Consider the following 15,108-nt stretch of genomic DNA (forward strand, 5'->3'; position numbering starts at 1 on the left):
AACGTTGAAAATGAGGATGATAGTGCGATAATTGGATTGCCTCACCTGTTCCTTGGTCAGGGTGACGCAGAAGAACCTCAGGAGCTCTGAAGCCTGGAGTACCAGCTCGAGGCGCAACTTGGTTACCTCTGCCAACACACACACCACAAACTTTGGCACTACCATAACAGTGACACGAGACTGGTCGCAACACACTTCCACCTTCAGTGTGGACCTAAACAATAATACACAACAATTAACTCAGTACACTGCTTGGTAAAACACTTTTTTAGTTATCTGTTGCTCTGCAAATTATCGCTTAATGTTTCTGGAGATCACTGTCTTTGCAGCTTAATCTCTGGCTAGGCCTCCTAGACCAGAAGGAAATATTATAGCAAATAAGACCTATTAAGAAACATTCATGAAAGCAAAAAGAAGTTTACACAAAATATAAGAAGAAGCTTCCAAGAATTACCTGTCATCATATAGATTCATGAGACGGAGTGCAAACCATTAACCCTTTGACTGTTTCAGGGCCCTCTCTGAAACTGTCATTCTATGTCGCCAAATATTCGAAAAAAAAAATTATTTTTTCTTATGAAAATGTTAGGAATATTTTTACTAGTGTTTTAAGCCTAAAAAAAAAATTTTGCCATCAGTACTTACCGAGATATAGAGCCGCAAAGTTTGCAGAAATTGACGTGCGTACGGCAACAGCGGCGACTGCCGCCCACCCGGTATTCTTTTATTTACTCTAATTCAAAGGTTTCTTGCATTTTTCAATATTTTTCTTTTCCAGGTAACTTATGTGGCCTGTGAGACCAATGTAAGGTGCATTGTTCAAATATACACTCATTATTTACAACACAATAACAGAACAAACTTTATCACTATTAGTTTGTGTATACACTTTGTTTACACAAACAAACAATACAAAACAATGTTTATTACTATTGTTCCATAATATATATACATATGTACAGTCACTAAACACGTTTCTAGAACTGCTGCAGCTTGTGGAACTCTTTGAAACATGGGTATATGCAGAGTGGCACTTCACACTCCTCACACATAAAACGAGTGTCTCTGCGTGTTTGTGGGCGTTTTGTGGTATGCATACATACATAACACCTCTTCTGAGCATTTTTCTTGGCAGTAGTAGGAGGCAGTTGTATGGGGTAGTGATCACCAGGCCTCATACAAGATGACGTCTGTGGGCGCTGGTCTATTGCAGGAGTTGCTCCTTGGTACTTTGCAATTATTTGTCTGATTACTGACAGGCTAAATTCACCATATTTTGGTGTTTTGTTGGTCTTCAACTTGTATATGTTATAAGCATTTAGCATAGAGATATCAACAAGATGGAAAAAAAGTTTGATATACCACTTATAACTCTTGCGTACACAGTCTGCAAACCCAATCTGCATGTCACATTTGTCCACTAAGCGCATATTGAGGTTGTAGTCCATGACAGCTGCAGGCTTTAGAATGGGTTCATTGGTCTCTCTGTTGTCCCTGCCACTGGGTACCATTTCGTTTCTGTGAACTGATGTCAACAATGTGACATCACGTTTGTCATGCCACCAAAATGCCATGATGTCATTGGCAGCAAAGGCTTGCACCTCACCTCTGCGAGTGCCAGCGTCGAACCTTGGCATATGTTTGCGATTACCACGCACTGTGCCACACACGTCTGTCAAGTTCACTCGCAAGAAATCACTGAGTAAGGGGCTTGTGTACCAGTTATCAGTAAATAACATATGCCCCTTACCAAGATATGGTTCCATCATTGTTCGAACCACATCACCAGAGATACCCAATAACTTCATGGTATCTCTCAAAGTATTACTGCCAGTGTACACAATAATATCTAAAACAAGACCACTTCTGCAATCACACAGTACAAATAGCTTTATACCAAAGCATTTCCTCTTGCTTGGTATATATTGCTTGAATGAGAGTCTTCCTTTGAATAAAATCAAGGACTCATCAATAACAAGCTTCCTGAAGGGATAAAAATACATGCAGCACTTTTGTTTCAGGTACATAAACACATTTCTTATCTTATATAACCTGTCGCTTCTGTCAGGCCTGGTTTTGTCTGAAAAGTGTAACATACGTAACAGTATCAGGAAACGATTGACACCTATAATGTCACTAAAACCTGGAGTTGAAATCAGGCGATCTGTTGTCCAGTATGTGGTGACAGTGTGCTTATACACATGTGGCATAAGCATTATTGTGGCAAAAAACAGGTACATCTCTGCCACAGTTGTCTCCTTCCACTTGTGTAGCCGTGATTTTGGTGAGAGAATTGTATTTGCCATGGTGTAATCAGAGTATGTGTTTGTTTCCCTGACAATGATGTCCATCAGGGGTTCATCGAAGAATAACTCAAAGCAGTCCAGTTCACTGGCATTGTTCCCAAGTGGACAAGATGGCTTTATTCCACTTTGTGTTTCATCAAAGTCATGGGGACTGGGAACAAACTCGTCACCATCCTGCCAATCCCAAATGCGGTCTGCTGGTGGGGTCTGGATATTGTACCGTGGTTGTGGTTGTGCAGGTTGTGGGAGTGTGGGGTAGGGTGAGGCTGGTTGTTCTGCTGAGTCAGCCGCGTGGGTAGTAGCGTGGCCCGGTGATGGTGCCACATGGGCCGTGCCACCCTCACTATCACCACCACTGCCTCCTCCCTCACTGTCACCATTCATACCCATTGTTACAATATCGTCATCTTCACTATCAGGTCGTGGTGTGGGGCCACGGGATGTGCTCCCAGAGTTTCTCCTTCCCCTTGGAACAACATATGAAACACTACCAGACCGCATGCTACGTCGTACATACTGGCGCTTCACTAGGGAATATTCACTCTCACTGTCACTAGAACTGCTTTCAATGACCTTGAAATCACTATCACTATCACTATCACTGCTATCATCTGGGTGTTGTACACGACCAAATAGTTTCCTCTTTCGTCCTGGTACAGGCGAATGTGAACGTGAACAAGCCGGCACAGCACCAGAGGTCGAAGGTTGTGGGTCATCTGGGTTTTCGTCACTATTTACGTTATCCTGGGCACTTTTTTCGGTAACACTCACTTCAAAACCCTGGAATTCACTGTCACTGACATTTTCATCGCTGTTAGAGCTATCACTTGGGAATAAAAGACCTCCAATCCGCCGAGGAGTGAGGAACTTCTTACAGAGAGGCATGGTGAAAATGGACTGACAACATGGCGTTCCCACAATGCACCGCTGGGTCCCAGATTTTTTTCACAGGGTGCACACCAACCACTGAGACCCATTCTCTCCCGTGTAGGCCTACCAGGCCTTTGGCGCTTGATTTGAAGCCGCTAGAATTTGTGCGTATAAATACGTCAGAAACATTGGCTCGTAAGACGTATTTATACGTCGGAAACAGTCAAAGGGTTAAAGAATGCTTCTCTTTTACTCTTGTATGACAAGCAAGTAATACTAACGTACAGTTTTACCAACCCATACACATTGTAGTGCAGTAAAAATTAGAATTACAGTATTTACTCATGAGTATAATACACTCAGTTATTCTGCCTTCATCAGAGATGACCATTGAGCTAAAAAAAAAATTGACAGTAATAAAATTATTCACAGACCCTGTATTTATTATGCAAAGGAAGATAAGCTGTGGGTATATAAACAATGGGAGAGTTGCTCTTATGGACAGGTGCAGGTCATGTCAACCCTCTTAATTTGCATATGAACATTATCTCCAGCATCCTCACATTTTAGCACAGACGATGCAAAGAATATGAAAACGCTGCATGTTTTGACTGGTATGCAGAAATAAACTAATTTAATCACATTTTTTGTCTTTTCTGAGACTCCCATGGTAATAAACAATATATAAAAACTGTTTACTGTAGTGGCCCTCAGAACACACAAAAACATTGATCATGGTGGCACCACAAGATTATTCCTTCACTCTTCATTTACTTACTGTACTTTCCATACTTTAATATCAATCACTAACACATTCAACATTTGTGTAAATACATCTAGGGTAAGTGAAAGACTGTTAATCGCATAGCAATGTGCAGTTACAGTGAAATTTGTAGTTACTAGCCTTCTTGTCCAGGATTTTATCTATTTTTTTACCCTAAAGTTCCACCATTATTGATGAAACTCACCAAATGATGATTGAAAATATGCTGCAATTTTGCAATAGTTTAATATCAAAAACATTATAGATCACACCTTAATTGATGGTCTACTGTATCTAGGTACAGTCCTGTTTGCCATAAAATAGGGTAATCCTTGTAAATTTGTAGGTTCAATTATACAAGTTATGAATGGTACCTCTTGAAGCATCCTTGTGTTCTTGGCAGGTTTAGAGAGTAGTTGATCAGGTGTTGCTGTGATGCCAGACACTCTTGGGCTGGGACTACAAGTGATAACACTACGCGCCTGACGCTGACGCTGGGACAAATTTCCACGTGGTACGGAAGTAGTAATGCTGGTGCTTAAATCTACTTTATTTTTGTCAATTCTAACAGCTGGTGTTCTGCTGCTTACTGTAAATTGAAAAATATAAATTAAACAATGAAAAAATAAAGAACTACTATTCATTAACAGAGAAAACAAAATGAGAGTAGAAGTGGAACTTGTATATATAGACATTAAAATAAGAAAACATTATTTTTCTGGTATTTGTTGGACAAACTGAGCTGGTGAGAAGATTGTGGTGTAATGTTCTAAGTGAAAGATTTGTTTTTCATTGAAGGTTAAAAGGAATCTGAAACTGATTAATAGGTGCTATGATTCCTCAGCCATTAATAGATACGTATGTTACAATGGCATATATAGCAGTGTAAAACATCCTTATTTTGTGATGTGGCTACAAGTGACACGTGCATCTAACAACAACTCATTACACATATAGAAAGTAAGTTAGTTTATTAAGTTTTAAGTCAATGAACTTCAAGTGGGCCCTAAGGCTGCAAGTTCCCTGTACATTAACAATGAAGAATACATTAAAAGAAAAACAAGGATTAAATTGTGTATACTATGCACAGAGATAAACTCAACAATGTACATGCCCTCCTCACTGAGGTAGTAGGTAACATTAGTTGATAATATACATGGCAGTACAAATCAGTCATGCTTTACTACATATTTCAACCACAACTGCAGCTTTTTTTGCTTGGATTTCCTTTTTTTTTTGTTTCAAAAAATACAGTTATTGAATAAAATATTTTAAGAAAAAAAAAAAAGTACCTAGAAGATAAAAGTAACACTGGGGAACACTGGGCAAGATTTCATCTATATTCTGTTGGAGTAAAGTAACTTGTTTTTTATATTTACATGATCAGTGGTTAAGACAAAAGCAAAAGTTAATGAAGCAAAGAAGGGAAGAGTTAATGAAATGAATAAGAAAATGCTGGAAGAAAGACTGACTAGAAAAGGAGATATAACTTTGATTTAGGAATGCAGTACTAGAATGTGCAGCAGAAGCTTTTGAGAATAACAATTATTGGTGGAATAATAAAGTATAAAGGATGGTAATGGAGAAAAGGTTAGTATATGAAAATGGTACATGTATATGCAAATGGTTAGTAGATAACAAACTATCGTCACACCTCGGGAAAACAGAAGCCATACTCTTTGGCAAAAAACAACTGAGAAGGGTAAATAATTTTAATGTCCGGTGTAATGGGGAACCCATCACTCCAGTTTCCTCAGTAAAATATCTGGGAATCCCCTTTAACCATGCATGTCAGGAGAACTGATAGGGAACAGTGTAGTAAAGCGAATGCCAGACTGAAGTTCCTCTACAGACAAGCACAGTGTCTACCTACTGAGGCTAGCAGGACCCTATGTCTAGCTCTTATACAACGTCATATGGACTACGCTTGCTCTCCATGGTACTCTGCATTGACAAAAAAAAATGAAAGATAAACTGCAAGTCACCCAGAACAAAATAGTAAGATTCATCCTGGACCTGGGTCCAAGAAAACATGTAGGCCAGGATGAATTACAGCAGTTGGATATGCTGAATATTGAAAACAGAGTAAAACAACTGAAGTTAAATCAAGTTTATAAAATTGCTCACAAACAATGTCCAGAATATCTTACTGCTAATTTTGTTAAGTCTTCAACTTTCAATTGTGATCCCTTGTTTCTGTGTCCCCTCTCTGGAACATCCTGTCTCTGTTCACTTTATCTATTCCTCACAATATTTTGTATGTCGATATTTAGACACATGTGCAACATTTGGGTATCTTTATTGTAGACGTTTTGCCATCCAGTGGTTTTATCAATACAAACTCTAGGACCTAACTAAAGACATTAGAACTATATACAGAAGACAAGGTAATCAGTCCCTCAGCCTTGGAGTTGGTGTGGAGAGCACCGTGGTCGTGGAGATTCTCCACGACCACGGTGCTCTCCATACCAACTCCAAGGCTGAGGGACTGATTACCACATCTTCCTTATATAGTTCTATTGTCTTCAGTTATGTCCTGGAGTTTGTATTAATAAAGCCACTGGATGGTGAAACATCTACAATAAAGATATCAAAATACTGCACATGTCTAAATATCATCTTGTATGTATTGCATACCATTCTTGTACATTTTATATGTCATTTTCATGTCTCTCCTAACCCTCCTGTCAAGTTGTGAGGCCTATTTCCCTTAACCTTTCTTTGTAGGGCATTTCCCTTAGCTCTGGAACTAGCCTTGTTGCAAACCTTTGTGCATTCTCAAGTTTCTTGACATGCTTGACCAGGTGTGGGATCCAAACAGGTGCTGCATACTCCAGTATGGGCCTGACGTACACAGTGTACAGAGTCTTGAATGATTCCTTACTGAGGTATCGGAACATTGTTCTCAGGTTTGCCAGGCACCCAATTGCAGTAGCAGTTATCTGGTTGATGTGTGCTTCCGGAGAAATGCTCGGTACTATCATCTTTCTCTGTGAGTAAGGTTTGCAGTCATTGGCCACCTAGCCTATACTCTGTCTGTGGTCTTCATTGCCCTTCCCCGATCTTCATGACTTTGTATTTGGCTGGATTAAATTCGAGTAGCCAGTTGCTGGACCATGTGTCCACCCTGTCCAGGTCTCTTTGGTGTCCTGCCTGATCCTCATCTGATTTAATTCTTCTCATTAACTTCACATCATCTGCAAACAGGGACACATCTGAGTCTATCCCTTCCATCATGCCATTCACATATACCAAAAACAGCACTGGCCCTAGGACTGACCCATGTGGAACCCCACACGTCACAGGCGCCCACTGTGATACCTCATCTCGTACCATGACTCATTGTTGCCTCCCTGTCAGGTATTCTCTGATCCATTGCAGTGCCCTTCCTGTTATACACCCCTGATCCTCTAATTTCTTGTGAGGAACTGTGTCAAAGGCCTTCTTGCAGTCCAAGAAAATGCAATCAACCCACCCCTCTCTCTTGTGTCTTACTTCTACTACTTTGTCATAAAACTCCAGAAGGTTTGTGACACAGGATTTGCCTTTCATGAATCTGTGCTGGTTGTCGTTCATAATCTTGTTCCATTCCAGGTGCTCCACCACTCTCCTCCTGATAATCTCCTCCATGACTTTGCATACTATACATGTCAGTGACACTGGTCTATAGTTTAGCGCCTCTTTTCTGTCTCCTTTTTTACAAATGGGAACTACATTTGCCATCTTCCACACCTCAGGGAGTTGCCAGTTTCAAGGGATGTGTTGAAGATTGTGGTTAGTGGCACACACAGCATTTCTGCTCCCTCTCTAAGGACCCACGGGGAGATGTTGTCCGGTCCCATTGCCTTTGAGGTATTAATGTCACTTAGCAGCTTCTTCACCTCCTCCTCAGTTGTGTGTATGTCATCCAACACTTGTTGGTATATTCCTTGTTGGTGTCTCCCTCTTTTCTGTCTTCCCAGAGTCCTTCCTGTCTCCATTGTAAATACAGTGGACCCCCGCATAACGATGGCATCGCATAGCGATTTTTCCACATAACGATTACTTTTATCGCAAAATTTTTGCCGTGCATACCGATTAAAAACCCGCATACCGATTTTCGTCCGAGACGCGTCCAATGTGCCCTCAGCCAGCCTCACATGTGCCGCTCCGTCCCATTGTTTACCAGCCAGCCTCCGCGGTAACATCCAAGCATACACTCGGAATATTTCGTATTATTACAGTATTTTCGGTGCTGTTTCTGGAAAATAAGTGACCATGGGCCCCAAGAAAGCTTCTAGTGCCAACCCTGTGGTAAAAAGGGTGAGAATTAGTATGGAAATTAAGAAAGATTTTGAAGGGTTTGGGGCTAACCCTGAGAAGCCTATGCCAGTTGTGGAATCCATTGTGCCTACTTCAAAGATTAAGGAAATGTGTGCAGAGTGGGTTGAACTGCAAACCTTTATAGATGAAAATCACCCTGACACAGCTGTTGCAAGCCGTGCTTGTGACTATTTCAATGACAATGTTATGGCCCATTTTAGGAAAGTCTTGAAGGAACGGGAGGTACAGAGCTCTATGGACAGATTTGTTGTGCGACAGAGGTCCAGTGACTCTCAAGCTGGTCCTAGTGGCATTAAAAGAAGAAGGGAAGTAACCCCAGAAAAGGACTTGCTACCTCAAGTCCTAATGGAAGGGGATTCCCCTTCTAAACAGTAAGAAGATAATGCTCTCCCCTCCTCCCATCCCATCAATCATCACCAGATCTTCAATAAAAGTAAGTGTCATGTAATTGTGCATGCCTTTTTCAGTTTGTGTGTATTAAAATTAACATTTCATGTGGTAAAAAAAAATTTTTTTCATACTTTTGGGCGTCTTGCACGGATTAATTTTATTTCCATTATTTCTTATGGGGAAAATTCATTCGCATAACGATTATTTCGCATAACGATGAGCCCTCTTGCACGGATTAAAATCGTTAACCGGGGGTCCACTGTACTTCCTTAAATCTCGTGTTGAGCTCCTCACATACCTCTTGATCGTTTCTTGTGAGTTCCCCACCTTATTTCCTCAGCCTGATTACCTGGTCTTTGACTGTTGTCTTCCTCCTAATGTGGCTATACAACAGTTTCAGGTCAGACTTGACTGTCGATGCTATGTTGTTTTTGTACTGTCACTGGGCCTCGCTCCTTATCTGTGCATACTCGTTTCTGGCTCTTTGACTAATCTCCTAATTTTCCTGGGTCCTTTGCCTTCTATACGTTTTCCATTCTCTAGTGCACTTAGTTTTTGCCTCCCTACACCTTCGGGTAAACTAAGGACTCGCTTTGGTCTTCCCATCATATAGTTGCCCTTGGGAACAAACCTTTCCTCTGCCTCCTTGCATTTTGTAGTTACATATTCCATAATTTCATTTACTGAATTTCCTACCAATTCTCTGTCCCACTGAACCTCCTGAAAGAAGTTCCTCATACCTGTGTAGTCTCCCCTTTTATAGTTTGGCTTTTTCCATTCAACTCCTATTACCCTCTCCACTTGTAACTCTACTATGTATTCAAAGCTCAGGACTATGTGATCTCTAGCTCCAATGGGCCTTTCATATGTGATGTCCTCAATGTCTGAACTCACTCACTCACTCACACTCTCTCACTCTGTGTACTCACCTAATTGTACTCGCCTAATTGTGGTTGCAGGGGTCGAGACTCAGCTCCTGGCCCCCGCCTCTTCACCGACCGCTACTAGGTCCTCTCTCCCCCTGCTCCATGAGCTTTATCATACCTCGTCTTAAAACTATGTATAGTTCCTGCCTCCACTACATTGCTTGCCAGACTATTCCACTTCCTAAGTACTCTATGACTGAAGAAAGTGTGTGTGGGTCTCTCTCTCTCTCTCTGTGTGTCTCTCTCTCTGTCTGCCTGTGTGTCTCTCTCTCTCTCTCTCTCTGTCTGCCTGTGTGTCTCTCTTTGTCTGCCTGTCTTTCTCTCTCTCTCTCTCTCTGTCTGCCTGTGTGTCTCTCTCTCTCTCTCTCTCTGCCTGTGTGTGTCTCTCTCTGTCTGCCTGTGTGTGTGTGTGTCTCTTTCTCTCTGCCTGTGTGTGTGTGTCTCTCTCTCTCTGCCTGTGTCTCTCTCTCTCTGTCTGCCTGTGTGTGTCTCTCTCTGTCTGCCTGTGTGTGTGTGTCTCTCTCTGTCTGCCTGTGTGTGTGTGTCTCTCTCTGTCTGCCTGTCTCTCTCTGTCTGCCTGTCTCTCTCTCTGTCTGCCTGTGTGTCTCTCTCTGTCTGCCTGTGTGTGTCTCTCTCTCTGTCTGCCTGTGTCTCTCTCTGTCTGCCTGTCTCTCTCTCTCTCTGTCTGCCTGTGTCTCTCTCTGTCTGCCTGTGTGTGTCTCTCTCTCACTGTCTGCCTGTGTGTCTGTCTCTCTCTCTCTCCCTGAGTGTGTCTCTGTGTGTCTGTCTCTCTCTCTCTCTGTCTGCCTGTGTGTCTCTCTCTCTGTCTGCCTGTGTGTGTCTCTCTCTCTCTCTCTCTGCCTGTGTGTCTCTGTGTGCATGTCTCTCTCTCTCTCTCTCTGTCTGCCTGTGTGTGTCTCTCTCTGTCTGCCTGTGTCTCTCTCTGTCTGCCTGTGTGTCTCTCTCTGTCTGCCTGTGTGTGTGTCTCTCTCTCTGTCTGCCTGTGTCTTTTTTTTTTTTTACACAGGGTTTGACAAGGTTAGGTTAGGGATCCCTAGCTTTATTAACAAGCTATTTACAGGTTAAGGATTCCTAACGTTATTGGCAAGCTAAGAGCTGTTACCTACATCAGCTCATTTGAAAGCATTTTTATTGTTATGAGACATACAAGTAGGGAACAGGATGAAGTTGGAGCCATCTGTGGGCCAGCATTTTCATTTGATCAACTAACTTTATCTCGTTGATATCATTATGCTGTACGAATGTGTTCCATACTCAAGTCATCCTGGGTATATATGATCTCAGATGAAGTGATGTTCTGGAGAAGGGTACAGCCAGAGTGAAGTTGCTGCTTTCTGCCCATCTTGTGGCATAAAACCTTGTTTCTCGCTGTCCTCGAACTGGATCCAAGTGTGGTACTTTGACAATATTGGCCTTGTACATAACAGTAAGGCCACCCACATCCCTCCTGTGTTGAAGGCTCTGCTGAAATGACAGGTCTATCCAGGATGGGTCCAGGCGAGAGATGAGATGTCTTGCTCTGTTCTCTACTCTGTCAAGCAGTCGCAGATGAGAGGGGGGCAAGCAAACCAAGAAAGTGGAGCATTTTCAAGGTGTGAGTGTACTTGTGCCTCGTACAGAATCTTGCAACCCCTACTGTCAAGTAGATGCGAGATATGGTGAAGTGCTATAAGTTTCCTGGCTGCCTTGTTTGCAAGATTTACAACAAGGTTCTTTATGGTTAGTTTGGAGTCAAATTTCACCCCAAGGATATCAACTTCTTCTCCAGGAGCCAACACCCTCCCATTCATCCTTACTACTGCACCAGCATTACCATCATGGTGCCTAGAGACCATCATCATTTGCGTTTTCTCAGGTGCAAATGTTACTTGCCATCTATTTCCCCAAGCTCATATAGCTCTTAGCTGGTGATTGATGTAGCTTAAAGCAGCTGGCATTTCTTCTCTTGGATAAGTGAATGTCAGTGTACAGTCGTCTACATATGCATGGGATTCTGGAATGAGATGAAGAAGGTCATTGAAGTAGACATTCCATAACAATGATCCCAGCACACTTCCTTGTGGGACACTTGCCCCAATAGGATGTCTTGCTGGTTCCATTCCATTAAGAACACTTAGAGATCTACCATGAAGGTAATCACTGAGGAGACAGCATAGAGCCTGCAATTCCCAGTGCTTGAAGTTTTGCTAAGAGGCCCTGGTGCCACACCTGGTCGAAAGCACCAGCAATGTTCAGTGCTACCACACAGCTGACTTTGGATTCATCCAATGACTGATGCCACTTAATGGAGAGGTTTAACAACAGATAAGCAACAGAGTAACCTTTCCTAAAGCCATATTGATGATCACAAAGTAGTGAGTGGTAGTCAAAAAACTCTGTCATTTGTCTTGAGATTATTGTTTCAAGGATCTTACCAGTGATTGACAGGAGTGACACTGGTCTGTAGTTGCTGATTTCTGCTCTGCTCTTCTTTTTGTCAACAGGGACTACATTTGCCTCTTTCCACAGAGAGGGCCATTTACAGTGTACTAGGCAGTGCTGAAAGATGCGAGTTAGAGGTGCTGCTAGCTGGTCTGCACATCTTCTCAGCAATCTTGGGCTCAACTTGTCAGGGCCCACAGCCTTTTCTTGGTCAAGCGATTTAAGAAGGAAATGCACCTCCTCCTGCCTTATTGTCACCACTGACAGTTTTGACACAGTTCTTGCAGCTAGCCAAGGGGAATCCCTTGCTGGATCAGGAACTTGCATTTTGGTAGCGAAGTGTTTGGCAAAGAGGTCCGCCTTCTCTTGACTACTAGTAGAGGTGGTCCCACCCTGTCGATTTAGAGGTGGAATGAGTTCTTCAGGCAGTTAACCTTGTCTGTCCTTGACCAGGGACCACCAGGTTTTAGAGCCTACCCTACCTGATGCTAGCTTTCTTTTTGTGTCCACCTCCTATTTAGCAATGGCCCACTTTTGAATGTCACCCATATGCCTACAGGCTTGCCGGTGCAAGTTCCTGTTATAGGTGGTAGGATGTCTCTTATACTTTCACCATGCTTTGTACTTAGCAGTAGCAGCCTCTCTACAACAAAAGCCAAACCAAGGCTGATCTGTAGGCTTCGTCACATACTGCCGGTGAGGAATGTGTTCTTGTTGTAGATTAAGGATGTGTCCAGTGAGGGCTTTCACTTGGTTGTCAACATCCCCTTGGAGAAGAGCATTCCAATCGGTGGTGGCGAGCTCAGAGCAAAGGGCTGGCCAATTACTTCTTTCCCATAGCCAGGTTGTGCGTGTGGACTCCTCACCTCATTCTGTTGGGATCTTAAGTGTCGTAAAAACAGCCTTGTGGTCAGACGATCCAACGTAGCCAAGGGGTTGACAAGTGGCTATACCTTCTGCCAGATCACTCACTACTGGGTCAAGGGAGGAGCCAGAGATGTGAGTAGGGAAATCAACAAAGTTTCTCGTGTCAAATACTGCAAGAGGGCCACCAAAGTCCCTCTGTATAAGGTGTTGGTTGAGGCCACCAACAATTATGCTATGTTGACAGTTGTGTTGTAGCAGAAGGGAGTCCATATTTTCCATTAGGAAGTTGATGGGGTCTGCATGTTGCCACTGAAGTCTGTACATTGCACATGCTAGTACAGAGGTACTAGTGTTTATGCAGAGCTTGAAGAACATCATTTCAAGATGAGTAGGGATGGCAACATCAATGTGCTGGGCATGAACACTTTTAGAGAAGCACACAGCAACACCTCCTCCTTGCCCTTGCCTGTCTCTTCTCATCCATGAGGTGTAGCCAGCAATTCTTGCAAATTTTTTTGGAGTCCTGTCGTCCAAAAATGTTTCAACAACAGCTATCATGTCAGGACGTCAAGTGTTCACAAAACTATGTGTGAGCTCTCCAACATTAGTAATGAAACCTCTAATGTTGGCCGACAGGATGCTGATAGACTGGCTCCTCATGATGTGGTCAGTGGTCAGCTTGAGGTGGTGGGTGTGTAAGGCATGTCTGCCTGTGTCTCTCTCTCTCTGTCTGCCTGTGTGTGTGTGTGTGTGTGTGTGTGTGTGTGTGTGTGTGTGTGTGTGTGTGTGTGTGTGTGTGTGTGTGTGTGTGTGTACTCACCTAGTTGAGGTTGCAGGGGTCGAGTCTAAGCTCCTGGTCTCGCCTCTTCGCTGGTCGCTACTAGGTCACTCTCCCTGAACCGTGAGCTTTATCATACCTCTGCTGAAAGCTATGTATGGATCCTGCCTCCACTACATCGCTTCCCAAACTATTCCACTTCCTGACTACTCTGTGGCTGAAGAAATACTTCCTAACATCCCTGTGATTCATCTGTGTCTTCAACTTCTAACTGTGTCCCTTGTTGCTGTGTCCCATCTCTGGAACATCCTGTCTTGGTCCACCTTGTCAATTCCTCTCAGTATTTTGTATATCGTTATCATGTCCCCCCTATCTCTCCTGTCCTCCAGTGTTGTCAGGTTGATTTCCCTTAATCTATCCTCATAGGACACAACTCTTAGCTCTGGGACTAGTCTTGTTGCAAACCTTTGCACTTTCTCTAGTTTCTTTACATGCTTGGCTAGGTGTGGGTTCCAGACTGGTGCCACATACTCCAATATGGGCCTAACGTACACGGTGTACAGGGTCCTGAACGATTCCTTATTAAGATGTAGGAATGCTGTTCTGAGGTTTGCTAGGCGCCCATATGCTGCAGCAGTTATTTGGTTGTTGTGCGCTTCAGGAGATGTGCCTGGTGTTATACTCACCCCAAGATCTTTTTCCTTGAGTGAGGTTTGTAGTCTCTTGGCCCCCTAGACTGTATTCCGTCTGCAGTCTTCTTTGCCCTTCCCCAATCTTCACGACTTTGCACTTGGTGGGGTTGATCTCCAGGAGCCAATTGCTGGACCAGGTCTGCAGCCTGTCCAGATCCCTTTGTAGTTCTGCCTGGTCTTCGATCGAATGAATTCTTCTCATCCACTTCACGTCATCTGCAAACAGGGACACTTTGGTGTGTGTGTGTGTGTCTCTGTCTGCCTGTGTGTGTGTCTCTGTCTGCCTGTGTGTGTGTCTCTCTCAGTCTGCCTGAGTGTCTCTCTCTCTCTCTCACTTTCTGTCTGCCTGTGTGTGTCTCTCTCTGTGTGTGTGTCTTTCTCTCTGTCTGCCTGCTTGTGTCTCTCACTCTGTCTGCCTGAATGAGTGTCTTTCTCTCTCTTTCTGCTGGTGTATGTCTCTCTCTCTCTCTCTCTCTGCCTGTGTGTGTCTCTCTCTCTCTGTCTGCCTGAGTGTGTGTGTCTCTCTCTCTCACTTTCTGTCTGCCTGTGTGTGTGTCTCTCTCTCTCTCTGTCTGTGTCTCTCTCTCTGTCTGCCTGTCTCTGTCTGTCTGCCTCTCTCTGTCTGTCTGCCTCTCTCTGTCTGCCTGTCTCTCTCTGTGTACCTGTCTCTCTCTGTCTCAGAGAGAGCCACTAATGAACTAACACATAATGATAAATTAGACACATGTGCAACTCTTGGGTATCTTTATTG

General features: G+C 43.3%; 1 protein-coding gene across 4 annotated transcripts in view; it reads right to left on the reverse strand.

Annotated features, from left to right (window-relative positions):
• The window catches only part of LOC128695217 (cell division cycle 7-related protein kinase-like), a 299,888-nt gene that overhangs the window by 60,778 nt on the left and 224,002 nt on the right, over positions 1-15,108 (reverse strand). For all 4 annotated transcript variants that reach the window (XM_070091499.1, XM_070091498.1, XM_053785734.2 and 1 more), the window contains 2 exons: positions 4,314-4,528; positions 46-214 (listed from right to left, as the gene is read on the reverse strand). In XM_070091499.1, coding sequence (XP_069947600.1) covers positions 46-214; positions 4,314-4,528 — 384 coding nt within the window. The remainder of the gene's footprint in view (positions 1-45; positions 215-4,313; positions 4,529-15,108) is intronic.

The sequence above is a fragment of the Cherax quadricarinatus genome, chromosome 35 (genome assembly GCF_038502225.1).
Source record: "Cherax quadricarinatus isolate ZL_2023a chromosome 35, ASM3850222v1, whole genome shotgun sequence".
NCBI classification, from domain to species: Eukaryota; Metazoa; Arthropoda; class Malacostraca; order Decapoda; family Parastacidae; genus Cherax; species Cherax quadricarinatus.